Source organism: Lipotes vexillifer, unplaced genomic scaffold (assembly GCF_000442215.2).
Source record: "Lipotes vexillifer unplaced genomic scaffold, Lipotes_vexillifer_v1.1 scaffold164, whole genome shotgun sequence".
NCBI lineage: Eukaryota > Metazoa > Chordata > Mammalia > Artiodactyla > Lipotidae > Lipotes > Lipotes vexillifer.
The window spans coordinates 3,936,194-3,958,786 of record NW_006789313.1 but is presented as its reverse complement, the minus strand read 5'-3'; the positions used below and the strand labels follow the sequence as shown (position 1 = coordinate 3,958,786).

General features: G+C 41.7%; 1 protein-coding gene across 1 annotated transcript in view; it reads right to left on the bottom strand.

Annotated features, from left to right (window-relative positions):
- Positions 1 to 22,593, bottom strand: part of RYR3 (ryanodine receptor 3) — a 394,047-nt gene that overhangs the window by 165,191 nt on the left and 206,263 nt on the right. The window contains exons 39-40 of the mRNA XM_007462557.1: positions 17,797 to 17,899; positions 16,843 to 16,980 (exon numbers count right to left, since the gene is read on the bottom strand). Coding sequence (XP_007462619.1) covers positions 16,843 to 16,980; positions 17,797 to 17,899 — 241 coding nt within the window. The remainder of the gene's footprint in view (positions 1 to 16,842; positions 16,981 to 17,796; positions 17,900 to 22,593) is intronic.

Genomic DNA, 22,593 nt, shown 5'->3' with positions numbered 1-22,593 from the left:
TTTGTGGCTGTCTGGAGGGGTGGGATAGGGAGGGTGGAAGGGAGGGAGACAAAGAGGGAAGAGATATGGGAACATATATATATGTATAACTGACTCACTCTGTTATAAAGCAGAAACTAACACACCATTGTAAAGCAATTACACCCCAATAAAGATGTTAAAAAAAAAAAAAAAAAAAAAAAAAAAGTCCCTTGTCAGCTACTCTACCTGAATTGGGCTTTCTGTTCTTTTTTGATGAAAGCATCTGAAATGATAATTGTGGAGGTGAAGTTCTTATGTATGACCTGTGCTTTGTAAATTCACTTCAGAAGCTGAGAGGGATACCAACTTCTAAGTATCAGAACATTAAACTGAGCACTGCTTTAGTAAATTCTTATATTCCCTTCCCTTACCCCGTGAAGTAGGAATTATTATTCTCTTTTTTACAGAGAAGAAAACTGAAACATACAGAAGTTACAGAAATTTGCCTAACGTCATAAGTAGTAAATGAGCGAGCAGGGATTCAAACCTTGCCTGCTAGAATCTAAACCCATCTACTTTACCGTCTTAGCGTTGCTTAGTCTCAATAGCTTCATAAAATTCAGAAAAATAGTTATCTTTATTAATGCTTTAAATTTATATTATACTGCTTAGGTGGTCTCTTAATAAACTCCAAAATGGATTCAGAAATAAATCCTGAAAATCATAAAGCTTTAGCTCTTTTTCTAACTGACTCTGAGCTGGGCACATTAGTTACTCTCTCAGAGTCATGGACTCTTCACCAATAAAATAAAGTGAACAATATAAAATCCATGTTGAAGAAAATGAATGGGAGTGTGGTCTAGTGACAAGAGAGCGGGGTACTTTGTTCCCGCTCTGCCTGTGTGACTTTGGTCAAGATGCTTTACCTCTCTGTGTCTCTGTTCACTTCTATGAAGTCAAGTCACTTGTGGCTTTATATTCTATGATTCTGTTGTCTATCCAACCCACTGAGCTCTTGAAAGTGTTGTTCTAATTTATAAAAACAGTGAATGAATGCCTATGGCTTCATCGGGTAAAACTGATGAGCACTAAGAATTTTACCACTGCTTTTTAAGGCTACCCAGCTTGCTCTTACTAATAGTGAAACCTGAGACTGAGGAAGTAAAATCTTAAAATGCCAGCAGTTACTGACCATGGTGAGGAGGTGGTCATTATCAAAGCATCACTGCAGGGCTTCCCTGGTGGCGCAGTGGTTGGGAGTCCGCCTGCTGATGCGGGGGACACGGGTTCGTGCCCCGCTCCGGGAGGATACCACATGCCGCGGAGCGGCTGGGCCCATGGGCCATGGCCACTGAGCCTGTGCGTCCGGAGCCCGTGCTCCGCAGCGGGAGAGGTCACAACAGTGAGGCCCACGTACCACAAAAAAAAAAAAAAAAAAAGCATCATTGCACACCGCTTATCATTTACATCGAGGAGATGAGCTGTGGAAACTTGATGGCATTTCTGATGACTTTCCTGATTGCTGGAGGAGAAAGAGCCCTTCCTATGTCAGGGGTCAGATGGCACAATAACACTATCCAGATTTAGCTGGGAAGATTTCCTGGGGAAAGTTTCATGCCCTCTGTGCTCTAAGCTCCAGAGCTTCCTCCAGGCTGAAAGTCTGGTCTGTGTTACAAAGTATCCAAATACCTAGACTTCTGAGCAGAGAAGGTCAGGGAGAAAGTTAAATCCATCCACTCCAAGGAGATTTGGAAAATTCATCATGCTCATTTCTCTGAACTTGCCTGGTGCCTCTCTGCCTCGGGCTGTGCACTTGGTGCCACTTTTGCCTCATTTCAGTAGAACAAGGATGCTATTGAGATCACTGAGAACAAGGTTACAAGGCCCTGAAAACCTGAAAGGCAAATCCTGCAAAGACAACTGGACATTGTTCTAAGAAAGAAACGCTCTGTTTACGACGGGGCCCAATGAACAGGCACTGGCTGTCAGACCCCCAGAGACATGTGATGCGCAAGCACCCCACCGCCTGGCTCTGCAGCAGGCAGCTGAACATCTAAGAAAGCACTCAGCTCTCGTTCATCTCAGCTCTCTATTTAATTTTGGGACCTGTCTACTTGTTTCCTTCTCTACGGGCTTCCTTGGCTGAGGAATAAGGATAAAAGTTCAGGCTGCTTGCTAGAACATTCTACTTCTCACAGCAGTAGTAGCCAATATTTACTAAGAGCTTCCTGTGTGTCACACTCTGTGCTAAATGCCGTATCTGAATTATTACTTAACCCTCATGACCACCATGTAAGAATAGAAAAGACAGATGTGGCAGGAACTGAGTTTCTCCAACATGGATGGCCATAGTTAGACTAATCCTCACTTTATTTTATTTATTTATTTATTTCTGTGGTACGCGGGCCTCTCACTGTTGTGGCCTCTGCCATTGTGGAGCACAGGCTCCGGACGCGCAGGCTCAGCGGCCATGGCTCACGGGCCCAGCCGCTCCGCGGCATGTGGGATCTTCCCGGACCGGGGCACGAACCCGCGTCCCCTGCATCGGCAGGTGGACTCTCAACCACTGCGCCACCAGGGAAGCCCCTCACTTTATTTTTTATGTTGGCAAAGAAGCACTTTAATTTAATAAACGAACCAAGGATCTTGTAAATTGAGGGTCTGCTGAGGCAGTGGAGGAATGAGTGCTGTACAGGAGCCGGAGCCTCTCACCTCTCTGCACAACTGGACCCTACAAACTGCCCAGTCTCGCTGGCCTGGCTGCCCTGGACCTTGGCTCTCGGGGCACGCCATATGGGGACAGTCTCGTGGCGGTTGGCTATTTCTGCTAAATCTGTTTCCCTCCCTCAGTGGTTTTCTACCTTGGCCAGAGCATCCCCACTTGTGAAGCAGACAGCTTCAACCCCAGGACCGTCTCCCCAGCTGGCTGGCCACCCCCTCCCGTTAGAGGCAGCCCCGCAAAGCACCAGTGGGGCTCACGGTGCCGGTTCTGCCAGCCCATCTCGGCAGCCTCCTGGGGTCTCATCCATCACATGGAGATAATTGGCCTGTTGTTTCTAAAATAGTCAACCAGCCTCATAATCACTTTCTCAAAAACACTCAGGCGATTAAATGACCGATGATGACAACAGGGTAAAGAGAACAGAGAGAACAGATGATGTTTGGTGATGTGTTAGGGAGGGAAATCTCTGAAATGAAGATGAAGCACAGATGGGACAGCAAAGGACTCAGGGACCTGAGGTCTCTGTCTTTACTCTGTTGGGAAAGCACTCAAATTGCTTTTACTTTAGTTTCTATGTCTTATTCACTGTGGAGAATAAACTGACGGTGAGGCAAACTCCCAGCCATGCGGCCTTGATGTCTGTGCTTCCCTGTCTGCCCCTTCACTCCCTCCCGCCCTCCCCCAGCATCCCTGCACAGTTCTGAAAGAGCAGGGTCCCTGCCCTGGACGTGGAGCTTGATTCCCATCTTGGCCTCTTTTTCACATGTTGCAAGAACCTTGTCCAAATTATTTTGCTTCTCACAGGCTTCGCTGCCTAGCGTACAAAATGGGAATCTGGCTGCCACTATATCTGGCTGTTTGCTGTGGGATAAACTCAGATGAGGTAAAACTCAGGTTCTAGCACAGAACCTGGCACAAAGCTGGTGCTCAGTCGATGGTAGTTTTTCCCTCTCCTGACAGACTCTCTTCTCCATCACAAGAATGCAAGCTACTCCGAGGGTGGGCCTCACATCGACTGATCAAACAGATGCAGAACACTTGTTATGCGTGGATTTCTGTGGTGCTCTGGACTGGGAGCCAGGGCACGATCACAATGAGTTCCGACCCTGCTCTGCCATCTATCGGTGGGCAAGTCGCTGCATGCCTCGGATTCTCTAATTCCTCATCTCTAAGCTAGGACTCACAATGCCTGCTTCATGTGCCATGCAGGGCTAGCCAGTAGATGGCGACCAGGTGTGGAAAATCTTGTGTCTCCTATGGAGCTAAACAAAAGTTAAGCTCTGCCTCCCCCCACCCCCATGTCTGTTAACACAGTCACCCATCCTGTCCCATCAGCAATGCAAAGACCATCTGTAACCCCTTCCTCTTCCTCCTATTTCCAACTGGTCGCCAAGATATGCCAACCCTACTTTTAGAATGTGTCTGACCCCTTGAGCTCACTTCTTGCCGTTAATACCTGTATTAATTTTTTTTTTTTTTCTGCTGTGACAAATCAGCACGAACTTGGTGGCAAAACAATACCAATTTACTATCTTAACAGTTTTAGAGATGAGAAGTCTGACCCAGATATGGGTAAACCCAGACTGGGCTAAAATCATGGTGTGGCAGGGTGCATTTCTTTCTGCAGGCCCTAAGGGAGAATCCATTTCCTTGCTTTTTCTAGCTTCTAGAAGCTTCTGGCATTCCTTGGCTCATGGGCTCTTCCACCAGGAGACTTGAGCCAGGCCCTTCTCATGTCCTCAACCCTCTAACTCTCGTCTGCCACCTTCTTTCACTTTTAAGGACCCTTGTGATTACGTTGGGTCCACTCCAGAAATCCAGGAGATTTCCCTACTTTAAGGCCAGCTGATAAGCAGCCTTAATTCCTTTTGCAATTAAGTTTCCCTTTGTCATTTAACATATATATAGGTTCCAGGGGTATGGACATCTGTGGGATCACTATCCTGCCTACCACACCACTCTTATTTAAGTGCTCAGAACTACGCATCTAGGGCACTGCAGTGATGTCCCAATGGGCCCCCATACCTCCAATGTATCCCTGCTGCAGTCCTTTGGATGGTTATCTTGCTAAAGTAGATTGACCGGTGCTAGATACAGTGGCTGAGATATGGCAGGTGATCAACAAACATTTTAATAGCCAAAAAATTCTTGAAATTAGTGCTCACTCTGTGCCAGGCACACTTTAAAGCACTTTGCATATATTAACTAATTTAATCATCGCATCAACCAAACGAGGGAAGCATTAACGCTATGTCCATCATAACGATGAGAAAACTGAGGCACAGAGACATGGTCACATGTTCACTCTCACAGTGAGAGTGGCAGAGCAAGAATTTAAGACCAGGCAGCCTAACTGTGCTCATAACTACCTCACTATTTTTTAAAAATTTTATTTATGTGTGTGTGTGTGTGTGTGTGTGTGTGTGTGTGTGTGTGTGTGTGTATGCCATGCTGCACAGCTTGCGGCATCTTAGTTCCCCGACCAGGGATCGAACCCGGGCCCCCGGCAGGGGAAGCGTGGAGTCCTAAGCACTGAACTGCCAGGGAAGTCCCTACCTCACTATTACTGAATAAAAGAACAATTTAGTCCTCAAGAACCTTTCATAGTCATTGCTATAATGTTATTATATAAATAATATGGATGGAAATTAGACTCAGGTGGACAAAGGTTTGAATTTTTATGCCACCCCTGTGTGACTCTGGAAAGTTATTTAATCTGTCTTTACTTCAGTTTCTTCAACTGTAAAATAGGAATAATACTGTCAACCGCATATTTTCATTGTGAGAATTAAATGAGGTCATACTTACAGAGTGCTTAAGACAATGCTCAGGACACAGTGGGTACCATGTAAATGTCAATGCCTCCCCCCAAGCAGCTGTAAGGCCAAGTAGTATAAAATACACAGGAACAGTAACATGTCACACTCCAAGACGGAATACAGTTTAACCGCTGGATTTTTCAAGACACTCTGCTCTAACACCACCCTACCTTTCCACTCTTCCTTATTCTACTCCTCTTATAATTCAGCCAATCTCAACTCATTGCCACTCTTGGAATGTGAACGTTTTTTGCCTCTGGGCTTTGTTGTAGTAGCTCCTTTCACCAAAAGTACCTCTCCCTTATATATCTACCCATCTATGTTCCTTATGGACACTCTCCCAATCCCCCACCTCTGGTCACCTACTGTCCTTTATCTGTACTTTTACTATAGCACATCTGACCTCATGTTATATCGAGTTGCCTGTCCACACATATTCACTCCTTTGTCTGTGAGGTCCTTGCTTTCTTCATCTTTGTGAGCCTCAAATGACTAACATGCGTTGGAGGTCAAAAAGATTTGTGCCGATGAGCTGAATGTGGAAACAAGTAAGGTACGGTCCCAGTAAGAAAATAAACAGGTATACAGATACTCCACCTGAGGTGGAAAGTCACACATGCCCTGTTAGAAATTCCACAATGTGGCAGGGGCAGGGTGATGGAGGATGAGATTGAAAAAAGGATAACATGGAGGAGGTATGTGTGTGTGTATGTCTCAGGGAGAAGCTGTTTGGAGAGAATCTAAAGAGGCTTAGAAATACTGCCTCAGTGCCACAGATATACCTACTGCTAAGTTATCTTACTTTGTGTGTGAGTATTTGTGTTGGGGCCCAAGACTTATTTTGGTGGTGATCAGTAGACTTTTTTCCCCTCCTCAGCATGAGAAAAGGCTGCAGCATTTAGGTGGGGGGAGAATTTTGGTCTAGGGCTCAGGTCATTCAGTGACTGGGTGAGAGCTGATACAGGTAGCAGCTTTCTGTGCAGAGAGATTATGAAAAAAACCTGCCATAGAGAAAGCGCTCAGAGAATGACAGAGGTCAGGAAGGCACCAACTTTGAGCTGTGAAGTGACAGGTGATTTTTATTTTGTTAAATTTAGAATTTAGCAGAAAGAGCTGGTTGGCCTCTTCTGGAGGGATAACTCAGGGGCTACAGATTTATATTCAAGGAAACCCTACTTAAATTGTAGTGTGCAAGAAGCACTGGCCTCCAACGAACAGGCAAAAGATTTTCTAGGGAATGTGATGGATTGGAATATTAAAAAAGAAATGTGACTTAGTATGGTGAGCTGCTACTATTAGAGGGTTTTTTGGTTTTTTTTTAACCTCTTCACTATCATATAATCTTTTGATCAGATTGTAACAACTTCCATCACAATATGACTTGGAATTAGTTTGGGCAAATCCCTGTAACACTGAACCAGTTAGCAGGATTCTTATGGGTTTCAGGACACTTGCTTCCTCTTTCCTAAAAGCTGAGGTCCCCTGCAGTTTATCTGCCCAACACCAACTGCTCGTAGAGGAGAAGTTGCACCACCTGCCCTGAAGACCCTGAGTCCAGATCTTTGGCTGGGTTAACTTTCTGATGTTAAAATTTTGACTTCTATTGGGTTCAGATTCCTACGCATAACAATGAGTCACAGGAGTGAGTTACCTCACAGATGCAGTAAGCAAGATAAAACGATGAAGGTTTGAAGAAGCCATTCTGTATGTATTGATAATATGTATAATATGTGGGTTGAGGGCTCACGGATACATATGCTGAAAAATTCTTTGGCAAATGTCATGTCATGGGACAATGGAAACAGCGTGGAATCAGAGTCAATCAAGTCACAGCTTTACTCATCTTGTTGACATTCTAGATCTGGAAATTTCTCTGGAAATCAGGTAAGGGTGGAAAGAATTAGTGAATGAACAAGTATCCCTTAACTCTTCCGAGTCCTATGTTCATTGCCTACACAATGGAGGAGTGAAAAAAAACTAACAGCAGTAAACTAATATATATGAAGTATTTGGTAAACTGTCAGTTCACTACAGAATGCAATTCTCATTACCTAAACTTTTAATATTTTATCAAATGCAAGGGTAAGAGAAATCATAAGCAATAACATAAGCAAAGTTACCAATTTTTTTTTTTTTTTTTTTGCGGTACGCGGGCCTCTCACTGTTGTGGCCTCTCCCGTTGCGGAGCACAGGCTCTGGACGCGCAGGCTCAGCGGCCATGGCTCACGGGCCTAGCTGCTCCACAGCATGTGGGATCTTCCCGGACCAGGGCACGAACCCGTTTCCCCTACATCGGCGGGCGGACTCTCAACCACTGCACCACCAGGGAAGCCCCAACCAATATTTTAAAGGATTAGAAACCTTTATGGCAACTGGCTATGCATTCAGAAACATCAGTTCCATTCAACCAAGTGAAAAACAATTTTGGGGGGTATGGCAGTTAAACCATCCCCAAGATTTTCTCTTAAAATGTCAGCCCTGGGGCTTCCGGGAAGATGGCGGAAGACTAAGACTGCGGAGATCACCTTCCTCCCCAAAGATACACCAGAAATACATCTACACGTGGAACAACTCCTACAGAACACCTACTGAACGCTGGCGGAAGACCTCAGACCTCTCAAAAGGCAAGAAACCCCCTACGTACCTGGGTGGGGCAAAAGAAAAAAGAATAAACAGAGACAAAAGGATAGGGACGGGAACTGCACCAGTGGGAGGGAGCTGTGAAGGAGGAAAGCTTTCCACACACTAGAAGCCCCTTCGCGGGCGGAGACTGCGGGTGGCGGAGGGGGAAAGCTTCGGAGCCACGGACGAGAGCACAGCAACAGGGGTGCGGAGGGCAAAGCGGAGAGATTCCCGCACAGAGGATCAGGGCCGACCAGCACTCACCAGCCCGAGAGGCTTTTTTTGTTCCCCCCCCCCCCCGGGAAGGGCTGGGCTGGGAGCTGACGCTCGGGCTTCGGTCGGAGCACAGGAGAGGACTGAGGTTGGCGGCGTGAACACAACCTGCAGGGGGTTAGTGCGCCACGGCTGGCCGGGAGCGAGTCCGGGGAAAAGTCTGGAGCTGCCGAAGAGGCAAGAGACTTTTTCTTCCCTCTTTGTTTCCCGGTGCGCGAGGAGAGGGGATTAAGAGCGCTGCTTAAAGGAGCTCCAGAGACGGGCGCGAGCCGCGGCTAAAAGCGCGGACCCCAGACACGGGCATGAGATGCTAAGGCTGCTGCTGCCGCCACCAAGAACCCTGTGTGCGAGCACAGGTCACTGCCCCCACCCCACTTCCTGGGAGCCTGTGCAGCCTGCCACTGCCAGGGTCCCGGGATCCAGGGTCAACTTCCCCGGAAGAACGCATGGCGTACCTCAGGCTGGTGCAACGTCATGGCGGCCTCTGCCGCCGCAGGCCCGCCTCGCACTCAGTGCCCCTCCCTCCCCCCCGGCCTCACTGAGCCAGAGCCCTCGAATCAGCAGCTCCTTTAATCCCGTCCTGTCTGAGGGAAGAACAGACACCCTCAGGCGACCTACATGCAGAGGCGGGGCCAAATCCAAAGCTGAACCCCGGGAGCTGTGCGAACAAAGAAGAGAAAGGGAAATATCTCCCAGCAGTCTCAGAAGAAGCGGATTAAAGCTCCACAATCAACTTGATGTACCCTGCATTTGTGGAATACATGAATAGACAACGAATCATCCCAAATTAAGGAGGTGGACTTTGAAAGCAACATTTATGATTTTTTCCCCTTTTCCTCTTTTTGTGAGCGTGCATGTGTATGCTTCTGTGTGAGATTTTGTCTGCAAAGCTTTGCTTCCACCATTTGTCCTAGGGTTCTAGCCACCCATTAAAAAAATTTTTTTTTCTTAATAATTATTTTTTGTACTTTAATAACTTTATTATATTTTATCTTACTTTTACTTGATCTTCTTTCTTTCTTTTTTCCTTCCTTCCCTCCTTCCTTCCTCCCTCCCTCCTTTTCCTTCCTTCCTTCCTTCCTTTCTTTCTTCTACTAATTCTTTCTTTCTACTTTTTCTCCCTTTTATTCTGAGCCGTGCGGATGAAAGGCTCTTGGTGCTGCAGCCAGGAGTCAGTGCTGTGCCTCTCAGGTGGGAGAGCCAACTTCAGGACACTGGTCCACAAGAGACCTCCCAGCTCCACATAATATCAAATGATGAAAATCTCCCAGAGATCTCCATCTCAACACCAGCAGCCAGCTTCACTCAACGACCAGCAAGCTATAGTGCTGGACATCCTATGCCAAACAACTAGCAAGACAGGAACACAACCCCACCCATTAGCAGAGAGGCTGCCTAAAATCATAATAAAGCCACAGACACCCCAAAACACACCACCAGACGTGGACATGCCCACCAAAAAGACAAGATCCAGCCTCATCCATCAGAACACAGGCACTAGTCCCCTCCACCAGGAAGCCTACACAACCCACTGAACCAACCTTAGCCACTGGGGACAGACACCAAAAACAATGGGAACTATGAACCTGCAGCCTGCAAAAAGGAGACCCCAAACACAGTAAGATAATCAAAATGAGAAGACAGAAAGACACACAGCAGATGAAGGAGCAAGGTAAAAACCCACCAGACCTAACAAATGAAGAGGAAATAGGCAGTCTACCTGAAAAAGAATTCAGAATAATAATAGTAAACATGATCTAAAATCTTGGAAATAGAATAGACAAAATGCAAGAAACATTTAACGAGGACCTAAAACAACTAAAGATGAAACAAGCAATGATGAACAACACAATAAATGAAATTAAAAAAACTCTAGATGGGATCAATAGCAGAATAACTGAGGCAGAAGAACGGATAAGTGACCTGGAAGAGAACATAGTGGAAATAACTACTGCAGAGCAGAATAAAGAAAAAAGAATGAAAAGAACTGAGGACAGTCTCAGAGAACACTGGGACAACATTAAACGCACCAACATTCGAATTACAGGGGTTCCAGAAGAAGAAGAGAAAAAGAAAGGGACTGAGAAAATATTTGAAGAGATTATAGTTGAAAACTTCCCTAGTATGGGAAAGGAGATAGTTAATCAAGTCCAGGCAGCACAGAGAGTCCCATACAGGATAAATCCAAGGAGAAATACACCAAGACACATATTAATCAAACTGTCAAAAATTAAATACAAAGAAAACATATTAAAAGCAGCAAGGGAAAAACAACAAATAACACACAAGGGAATCCCCATAAGGTTAACAGCTGATCTCTCAGCAGAAACTCTACAAGCCAGAAGGGAGTGGCAGGACATACTGAAAGTGATGAAGGAGAAAAACCTGCAACCAAGATTACTCTACCCAGCAAGGATCTCATTCAGATTTGATGGAGAAATTAAAACCTTTACAGACAAGCAAAAGCTGAGAGAGTTCAGCACCACCAAACCAGCTTTACAACAAATGCTAAAGGAACTGCTCTAGACAAAAACACAAGAGAAGGACAAGACCTACAATAACGAACCCAAAACAATTAAGAAAATGGGAATAGGAACATACATATCGATAATTACCTTAAATGTAAATGGACTAAATGCTCCCACCAAAAGACACAGATTGGCTGAATGGATACAAAAACAACACCCATATATTTGCTGTCTACAAGAGACCCACTTCTGTCTTAGAGACACAAACAGACTGAAAGTAAGGGGATGAAAAAGGTATTTCATGCAAATGGAAACCAAAAGAAAGCAGGAGTAGCAATTCTCATATCAGACAAAATAGACTTTAAAGACTATTAGGAGAGACAAAGAAGGACACTACATAATGATCAAGGGATCAATCCAAGAAGAAGATATAACAATTGTAAATATTTATGCACCCAACATAGGAGCACCTCAATACATGAGGCAAATACTAACAGCCATAAAAGGGGAAATCGACAGTAACACATTCATAGAAGGGGACTTTAACACCCCACTTTCACCAATGGACAGACCATCCAAAATGAAGATAAATAAGGAAACCCAAGCTTTAAATGATACATTAAACAAGATGGACTTAATTGATATTTATAGGACATTCCATCCAAAAACAACAGAATACACATTTTTCTCAAGTGCTCACGGAACATTCTCCAGGATAGATCATATCTTGGGTCACAAATCAAGCCTTGGTAAATTTAAGAAAACTGAAATTGTATCAAGTATCTTTTCCAACCACAAGGCTATGAGACTAGATATCAATTACAGGAAAAGATCTATAAAAAATACAAACACATGGAGGCTAAACAATACACTACTTAATAACGAAGTGATCACTGAAGAAATCAAAGAGGAAATAAAAAAATACCTAGAAACAAATGACAGTGGAGACTCGACAACCCAAAATCTATGGGATGCAGCAAAAGCAGTTCTAAGAGGGAAGTTTATAGCAATACGATCCTACCTCAAGAAACAGGAAACATCGTGAATAAACAACCTAAACTTGCACCTAAAGCAACTAGAGAAAGAAGAACAAAAAACCCCCAAAGTTAGCAGAAGGAAAGAAATCATAAAAATCAGATCAGAAATAAATGAAAAAGAAATGAAGGGAACGATAGCAAAGATCAATAAAACTAAAAGCTGGTTCTTTGAGAAGATAAACAAAATTGATAAACCATTAGCCAGACTCATCAAGAAAAAAAGGGAGAAGACTCAAATCAACAGAATTAGAAATGAAAAAGGAGAAGTAACAACTGACACGGCAGAAAGACAAAGGATCATGAGAGATTACGACAAGCAACTCTGTGCCAATAAAATGGACAACCTGGAAGAAATGGACAAATTCTTAGAAATGCACAACCTGCCAAGACTGAATCAAGAGGAAACAGAACATATGAACAGACCAGGCACAAGCACTGAAATTGAAACTGTGATTAAAAATCTTCCAACAAACAAAAGCCCAGGACCTGATGGCTTCACAGGCGAATTCTATCAAACATTTAGAGAAGAGATAACGCCTATCCTTCTCAAACTCTTCCAAAATATAGCAGAGGGAGGAACACTCCCAAACTCATTCTATGAGGCCACCATCACCCTGGTACCAAAACCAGAAAAGGATGTCCCAAAGAAAGAAAACAACAGGCCAATATCACTTATGAACACAGATTCAAAAATCCTCAACAAAATACTAGCAAACAGAATCCAACGGCACATTAGAAGGATCATACACCATGATCAAGCAGGGTTTATTCCAGGAATGCAAGGATTCTTCAATATACGCAAATCAATCAACATGATACACCATATTAACAAATTGAAGGAGAAAAACCACATGATCATCTCAATAGATGCAGAGAAGCTTTTGACAAAATTCAACACCCATTTATGATAAAAAAACCCTGCAGAAAGTAGGCATAGAGGGAACTTTCCTCAACATAATAAAGGCCATATATGACAAACCCATAGCCAACATCGTCCTCAATGGTGGAAAACTGAAAGCATTTCCACTAAGATCAGGAACAAGACAAGGTTGCCCACTCTCACCACTCTTATTCAACATAATTTTGGAAGTTTTAGCCACAGCAATCAGAGAAGAAAAGGAAATAAAAGGAATCCAAATCGGAAAAGAAGAAGTAAAGCTGTCACTGTTTGCAGATGACATGATACTATACATAGAGCATGCTAAGGATGCTCCCAGAAAACTACTAGAGCTAATCAATGAATTTGGTAAAGTAGCAGGATACAAAAATAATGCACAGAAATCTCTGGCATTCCTATACACTAATGATGAAAATTCTGAAAGTGAAATCAAGAAAACACTCCCATTTACCACTGCAACAAAAAGAATAAAATATCTAGGAATAAACCTACCTAAGGAGACAAAAGACCTGTATGCAGAAAATTATAAGACACTGATGAAAGAAATTAAAGATGATACAAATAGATGGAGAGATATACCATGTTCTTGGATTGGAAGAATCAACATTGTGAAAATGACTCTACTACCCAAAGCAATCTACAGATTCAGTGCAATCCCTATCAAACTACCACTGGCATTTTTCAAAGAACTAGAACAAAAAATTTCACAATTTGTATGGAAACACTAAAACCCCGAACAGCCAAAGCAATCCTGAGAATGAAAAACGGAGCTGGAGCAATCAGGCTGCCTGACTTCAGACTATTCTACAAAGCTACAGTAATCAAGACAGTATGGTACTGGCACAAAAACAGAAAGACAGATCGATGGATCAGGACAGAAAGCCCAGAGATAAACCCATGCACATATGGTCACCTTATCTTTGATAAAGGAGGCAGGAATGTACAGTGGAGAAAGGACAGCCTCTTCAATAAGTGGTGCTGGGAAAACTGGACAGGTACATGTAAAAGTATGAGATTAGATCACTCCCTAACACCATACACAAAAATAAGCTCAAAATGGATTAAAGACCTAAATTTAAGGCCAGAAACTATCTAACTGTTAGGGGAAAACATAGGCAGAACACTCTATGACATAAATCACAGCAAGATCCTTTTTGACCCACCTACTAGAGAAATGGAAATCAAAACAAAAATAAACAAATGGCACCTAATGAAACTGCAAAGCTTTTGCACAGCAAAGGAAACCATAAACAAGACCAAAAGGCAACCCTCAGAATGGGAGAAAATATTTGCAAATGAAGCAACTGACAAAGGATTAATCTCCAAAATTTATAAGCAGCTCAATAACAAAAAAGCAAACAACCCAATCAAAAAATGGGCAGAAGACCTAAATAGACATTTCTCCAAAGAAGATATACAGACTGCCAACAAACACATGAAAGAATGCTCAACATCATTAATCATTAGAGAAATGCAAGCCAAAACTACAATGAGATATCATCTCACACCAGTCAGAATGGCCATCATCAAAAAATCTAGAAACAATAAATGCTGGAGAGGGTGTGGAGAAAAGGGAACCCTCTTGCACTGTTGGTGGGAAGGTAAATTGATACAGCCACTGTGGAGAATAGTATGGAGGTTCCTTAAAAAACTACAAATACAACTACCATATGACCCAGCAGTCCCACTACTAGGTATATACCCTGAGGAAACCAGAATTCAGAAAGAGTCATGTACCAAAATGTTCATTGCAGCTCTATTTACAATAGCCCGGAGATGGAAACAACCTAAGTGCCCATCGTCGGATGAATGGATAAAGAAGATGTGGCACATATATACAATGGAATATTACTCAGCCATAAAAAGAAACGAAATTGAGCTATTTGTAATGAGGTGGATAGATCTAGAGTCTGTCATACAGAGTGAAGTAAGTCAGAAAGAGAAGGACAAATACCGTATGCTAACACATATATATGGAATTTAAGAAAAAAAAAATGTTATGAAGAACCTAGGGGTAAAACAGGAATAAAGACAGAGACCTACTGGAGAACAGACTTGAGGATATGGGGAGGGGGAAAAGACACAGACCTACTAGAGAATGGACTTGAGGATATGGGGAGGGGGAAGGGTAAGCTGTGACAAAGCGAGAGAGAGGCATGGACATATATACACTACCAAACGTAAGGTAGATAGCTCGTGGGAAGCAGCCGCATAGCACAGGGAGATCAGCTCGGTGCTTTGTGACCGCCTGGAGGGGTGGAATAGGGACGGTGGGAGGGAGGGAGAGGCAAGAGGGAAGAGATATGGGAACATATGTATATGTATAACTGATTCACTTTGTTATAAAGCAGAAACTAACACACCATTGTAAAACTATTATACTCCAGTAAAGATGTAAAAAAAAAAAAAAAAATGTCAGCCCTGAGTGAGGAGCTTTATGTCCCTGGAACATCTGGCAGGGAACCCATATGCTGACAGCCAGACATGCTCGGCCATCTTCTATTTCTACTTCTGGGACTGCAGGAAAGAAGAATTATGACACAAAGCTTGAACCTCTCAGAATTCTGCTTGTGGAATGGAAGCAGCATGGGGCGCACCATGGAGTCTCATGCTGGGGTAGCCTTTCAGGTTTGCACATCCTGCCAGAACAGACAGGACATAATCTTTCTGCCTGAGGCCCAGGGTAGCAATGCTAAAGACTGCAGTCCTTAGAGCTTGGACACTGTTCTTAGAGTTAGGGAGACTTCACAGAGCTAGGTGACTTAATCTAAGTGACTCCATTTACCTAACACGAAGTGGTCACCTTGGAGGACCCCCCTGGTTGTGACATATTGTGTTAGAAAGAAGCAACCACTTTCAAAACTGACTCTCCACAGGGAATATGGGTCAGCTCAGCCTATTTTTAGTTCTGCTTTGGCAGTACCACAAAGGGAGTCTAAACTCACTTTTTTGGACCTTTGAATCATGCTGGCCTGTCCTCACCAAAGACTCCCCCCCGCCATGGTGACAAATAGGACCGACCAAGGGTTGCCAGTGCAACTGCTGCCAAGTGCCCCAGACACTCTTCCACAGGCTTCTACACTTCTGCTGATAAGTGCGGAGGATTCTTTCCCTTCAGAGATAGTCTGACAAAGATGGAAGGTCAATAGAAGGGGCAATAAGATGTATGAACCCCAAAGCAGTGTTTTCAAACAAACTGATCACATCTTGACAGTCCATTGCTCTAGTCTATAATTTGAAAGCATGTTCTAAGATGGATAGGAAGAGGGAATAAGATAAAAGGCAACTCTGTTAAACCTGGGAAATTCCTTCTTCTTTAGACAGTGAAATATTTGCAGAATTTGGTACTATGGAGCAGACTGATTATAATATGCAGACAATCTTCCTCTTGAAATGTTAACGGCAATGGACAGTCAACTGCCTCGCAGAACAAATTATGATCTTGTTTCAACATGGGTCGAAATGGTAGGAGTCATCTGTACTATAAGGATTAGAGAAATGATTTGAACAAGGTTCGTGAATGTTGAAAAACAGAAGGTCCAATTCCTCTGGGATGTTATATTAGGAAAATCATAACCAAAACCCAACCCCCCGCCACCCTCCAAACCCCACAACCTATTCCCTTTACTTCTGCCTTATTATTATTATTACGTTATTTCCTTGCTGGGGCAATTTTCAATGCTAAGGAACCACAAACAAAAGTGACAGAAACGACAGTGGTTTAGAAGAGGAAGATTATGAACACATAAAAGAAAGAACAGAAATCTGTTTACAGGCATTTAAAAGTAGACAGACAAGAGCAGACCCACCAAGCAATCCATCCCTAAAAGACGACTCAAAGGAAGTTCCTTAAGTCAGAAGAAAAGCATAGCCCCAAACACATAGCAATAAGGTCTACAAATTATAACAGAACACTTCCTTGAAGCTAGCTAAGCATCCCTTCTCTATCCCACAGTATTTGCTTAGAAAGTCCGTGATCTTAATTAAGTCTTAGAAGAGCTCCAGGTTGGGGGCAGTGTGATTGAAAGGCACTGGAACTTACTAGGGCATCTCTCCTCCTCCTCTGTCGGCCGCTCCTTCTCTGGCTTGGAAGAGCCTTTGATTTTATACACCAAGGCACGGAATTTTCCAGTCCAGGAGGCGTCCTCCTCTTCCGCTTCCTCTTCCTCCAGAGGAACCCCTAAGCAAGTCACATAACAGACTGATAACCTCAAACAGTACATGAAGCCACCAGATGATGCAAAGAACATAGAAACACTGCTTCCCACCCTTTGGAACTTTCTAAGGATACTATAGGCAGCCTCCCATAAGTATTTATCTACATCATGTATTTTGGCAAGATTTTTAGAAAGATGATTTCTTGTATACAAGAACATTAAGTAATTTCAATCCCAAGACTTAACTTTTTCTAACCCATACCCAAAATGGGATCTAGAGTGTCCAAAAAGAAAGAGTTAACCATGAGTTACTTCAAATGAAAAGGTCATCTCTTATCCACATAGTACTCAATCCACCCATGTACAAGCAGCACAATTGCTGAGAGCCACTTTAAAACGAGCAGATATGTATCTAAGCAGGTAAGGCTGGTTTCGAATCCTTAAGGGCAGACATGGCCACACTTATATCATTGCAGAAGCTAAAAAGCAAAGGGGATCAGAATCTTGGCTCAGCTGGGAGCAGAGTCCCAACTATTTAACTTGAGGTAAACTGGGTGAGGTTTATATAAAGATCAGTTCTTTTCTTTCCTTCTTTAGAGACCCAGTTCTCTCTTAGATCTCAGCAAAATTTCTTCTAGGTAGTAGTTTCAGTTATGTATTATGCCAGGATGATGTCCTGTATCTTCTCTGACCCAAATAGTTTTAGAGAGAATCATTTCTTGGACAATTAGTATTGTAATTTAAAATAGGAAACTAACTTTGCAACCCCCCCCTGAGCTTCTAACGAAGGAATCATGAACAGACTTGTCTTTCATAAAGCTTTTATCTCGGAAGCTCACCGCAGTGAATGAGAAGGTCCTCGTGGAAGTCATACAGCTCCTCCCGGATCTCTTCTGGGCACGGGCAGTTCTCCCCCAGTTGAAAGTTAAGGAGCATGTTGATCTTTGAGGGACAAAGAAGAATGGCTAGTTGGTTCTCAATGTCTGTCCAAAGAACTCAGATCCAATCTTAGTCAGACACCTAATATTTCTCTGCAAATTTTTTTTAACTCGATTATTATTATTTTATTATTTTGGTAAAGATGGCCAACATTTAAAAGTAGCTTTCTATAACTGAATCACTCTGCTGCACATCTGAAACACTGTAAATCAACTATACTTCAATAAAAAATAAAACATGAACATATTAAAAAAGGGTACAAACTTCCAGTTATAAGATGAATAAATTCTGGGGATGTAATGTATAGCATAGTGACAGTAGTTAACAATACTGTACTTGAAAATTGCTAAGAGAGTAGATCTTAAAAGTTCTCATCATAAGAAAAAGAAATTCATAACTATGTGAGGTGACAGATGTTAACTAAGCTTACTGTGGTGATCATTTCACAATATATATATATATATTCAAATGATTATGTTGTATACCTTAAACTATACAGTGTTACGTGCTAACCAGATCTCAATAACTGGGAAAAGAACCCCACTACAAATAAAAAAAGAAAAAGAAAAAATTCCAGCAATATTGCTTTGCATCACCAAGATACTGTCTCAGCTCTCCTTCTTTAGAGTAATTATTTTGGTGACTATGGCTCTAATTCCTGTCTTTAAGAAAGAATGCATGATTCTGAGAAAAAAGTCATGCATCTAGGGCATTTTAAATGATCTTTGGAGAGATGAGTCATGAGAATACAAAGATGTAAAAACTACACTAATGAAATAAAGCCATAAACTATGAGATGCTAAAAAAAAAAAAAAAGTAGCTTTCACTTTTTTCTGATTATAAAGGTAATTTATTAATTACACAAAACTTGGAGATTACCTAAAGAAGAAAATTTACTGCAATCTCCCCACTCAAAGACAGCCACTGTTAATACTTTAGTTAATATCTTTATGTATGCAGATTGAGATCACACTCTAAATAAACTTTTTTGAAACTCAAATTTTCCCCTTATCTCGAGAATTAAAATATTTTCTTAACTTGATCTTTAATAGGTGCATTACGTTTCATCATAAGGATGAACAGCAGTTTATATAAAATGCATGTAAAATTAATGATCTGCTATGAAATATTTAAGTTGTTTTCATTTTTTTTTATCCTTGTAAAAGAAAGTTGGTTTGAATTTCTCTGATCATTTTCTTAGGATAAACTCAGAGAAACGAAATGCCTGGACCGAAAGGTTTGAACATTTTAATGGCTTTTTTTTTCCCTTATGATTTTTTTTTTTTTACATCTTTATTGCAGTGTAATTACCTTACAATGTTGTGTTAGTTTCTGCTCAATAACAAAGTGAATCAGCTATATGTATACATATATCCCCATATCCCCTCCCGCTTGAGCCTCCCTCCAACTCTCCCTATCCCACCCCTCTAGGTGGTCACAAAGCACCAAGCTGATCTCCCTGTCCTATGTGGCTGCTTCCCACTAGCTATCTATTTTACATTTGGTAGTATATATTAGTCCAGGCCACTCTCTCACTTCGTCCCAGCTTCCCCGTCCCCCTGCCACCCGTGTCCTCAAGTCCGTTCTCTACATCTGTGTCTTTATTCCTGTCCTGCCCCTAGGTTCATCAGAACCATTTTTCTTTTTCAGATACCATACATATGTGTTAGCATACGGTATTTGTTTTTCTCTTTCTGACTTACTTCACTCTGTATGACAGACTCTAGGTCCATCTACCTCACTACAAATAACTCAATTTCATTTCTTTTTATGGGTGAGTAATATTCCAGTGTATAAATGTGCCACATCTTCTTTACCCATTCATCTGTCAATGGACACTTAGGTTGCTTCCATGTCCTGGCTACTGTAAATAGTGCTACAATGAACATTGTGGTACATGTCTCTTTAGAATTATGGCTTTCTCATGATATATGCCCAGGAGTGGGATTGCTAGGTCATATGGTAGTTCTTTTTTTACCCTTTTAAGGAACCTCCATACTGTTCTCCATAGTGGCTCTATCAATTTACATTCCCGCTAACAGTGCAAGAGGGTTCCCTTTTCTCCACACCCTCTCCAGCATTTATCGTTTGTAGATTTTTTGATGATGGCCATTCTGGCTGGTGTGAGGTGATACCTCACTGTAGTTTTGATTTGCATTTCTCTAATGATTAGTGATGCTGAGCATTCTTTCATGTGTTTGTTGGCAATTGGTATATCTTCTTTGGAGAGATGTCTGTTTAGGTCTTCCACCTATTTTTGGACTGGGTTGTTTTTTTGATATTGAGCTGCATGAGCTGCTTGTATAGTTTGGAGATTAATCCTTTGTCAGTTGCTTCTTTTGCAAATACTTTCTCCCATTCTGAGGGTTGTCTTTTTGTCTTGCTTATGGTTTCCTTCACTGTGCAAAAGCTTTTAAGTTTCATTAGGTCCCAATCATTTATTTTTTATTTTATTTCCATTACTCTAGGAGGTGGGTCAAAAAGGATCTTGCTGTGATTTATGTCAAAGAGTGTTCTGCCTATGTTTTCCTCTAAGAGTTTTATAGTGTGTGGCCTTACATTTAGGTCTTTAATCCATTTTGAGTTTATTTTTGTGTATGGTGTTAGGAAGTGTTCTAATTTCATTCTTTTACATGTAGCTGTCCAGTTTTCCAAGCACCACTGATTGAAGAGGCTGTCTTTTCTCCATTGTATATTCTTGCCTCCTTTGTCAAAGATAACGTGACCATATGTGTGTGGTTTTGTCTCTGGGCTTTCTATCCTGTTCCATTGATCTATATTTCTATTTCTGTGCCAGTACCATACTGTCTTGATTACCGTAGCTTTGTAGTATAGTCTGAAGTCAGGGAGACTGATTCTTCTAGCTCCGTTTTTCTTTCTCCAGATTGCTTTGGCTATTTGGGGTCTTTTGTATTTATATACAAATTGCAAAATTTTTTGTTCTAGTTCTGTGAAAAATGCCATAGGTAGTTTGATAGGGATTGCACTGAATCTGTAGATTGCTTTGGGTACTACAGTGATTTTCTCAATGTTGATTCTTCCAATCCAAGATCATGGTATATGTCTCCATCTGTTTGTATCATCTTAGATTTGTTTCATCAGTGTCTTATAGTTTTCTGAATACAGGCCTTTTGTCTCCTCAGGTAGGATTATTTGTAGGTATTTTATTCTTTTTGTTGCAATGGTAAATGGGAGTGTTTCCTTAATTTCTCTTTCTGTTCTTTCATTGCTAGTGTATAGGAATACAAGAGATTTCTGTGCATTAATTTTTTATCTTGCTACTTTACCAAATTCATTGATTAGCTCTAGCAGTTTTCTGGTAGCATATTTAGGATTCGCTATGTATAGTATCATGTCATCTGCAAACAGTGACAGTTTTACTTCTTTTCCAATTTGGATTCCTTTCATTTCTTTTTCTTCTATGACTGCCGTGGCTAAAACTTTCAAAACTATGTTGAATAACAGTGGTGAGAGTGGGCAACCTTGTCTTGTTCCTGATCTTAGGAAAAATGTTTTCAGTTTTTCACTATTGAGAATGTTTTTGGCTGGGTTTGTCATATATGGCTTTTATTATGTTGAGGTAGGTTCCCTCTATGCCCACTTTCTGGAGGTTTTTTTTTTTTTTTTTTTTTACCATAAATGCATTTTGAATTTTGTCAAAAGCTTTTTACGCATCTACTGAGATGATCATATGGTTTCTATCCTTCCATTTGTTAATATGGTGTAACACATTGATTGATTTGCATATACTGAAGAATCCTTGCATTCCTGGGATAAACCCCATTTGATCACGGTGTATGATCCTTTTAATGTGCTGTTGGATTCTGTTTGCTAGTATTTTGTTGAGGATTTTTGCATCTATGTTCATCGGTGTATTGGCCTGTAGTTTTTTTTGTGACATCTTTGTCTAGTTTTGGTATCAGGGTGATGGTGACCTCATAGAATGAGTTTGGGAGTGTTCCTCCCTCTGCTATATTTTGGAAGAGTTTGAGAAGGATAGGTGTTAGCTGTCCTCTAAATGTTTGATAGAATTCACCTGTGAAGCCTCCTGGTCCTCGACTTTTGTTAGTTGGAAGATTTTTAATCACGGTTTCAATTTCAGTGCTTGTGATTGGTCTGTTCATATTTTCTATTTCTTCCTGGTTCCATCTTGGAAGATTGTACTCTTCTAAGAATTTGTCTATTTCTTCCCGGTTATCCATTTTATTGGCATACAGTTGCTTGTAATAATCTCTCATGATCCTTTGTGTTTCTGCAGTGTCACTTGTTACTTCTCCTTTTCCGTTTCTAATTCTATTGATTTGAGTCTTCTCCCTTTTTTTCTTGATGAGTCTGGCTAATGGTTTATCAATTTTGTTTATCTTCTCAACGAACCAGCTTTTAGTTTTGTTGATCTTTGCTATTGTTTCTTTCATTTCTTTTTCATTTATTTTTGATCTGATCTTTATGATTTCTTCCCTTCTGCTATTTTTGGGGTTTTTTTTGTTGTTGTTGTTGTTCTTCTTCTTCTTCTTTGTCTAACTGCTTTAGGTGTAAGTTTAGGTTGCTTGAGATTTTTCTTCTTTCTTGAGGTAGGATCATATTGCTATAAACTTCCCTCTTAGAACTGCTTTTGCTGCACCCCATAGGTTTTGGATCATTGTGTTTTCATTGTGATTGTTGCAAGGTATTTTTTAATTTCTTCAGTGATCTCTTGG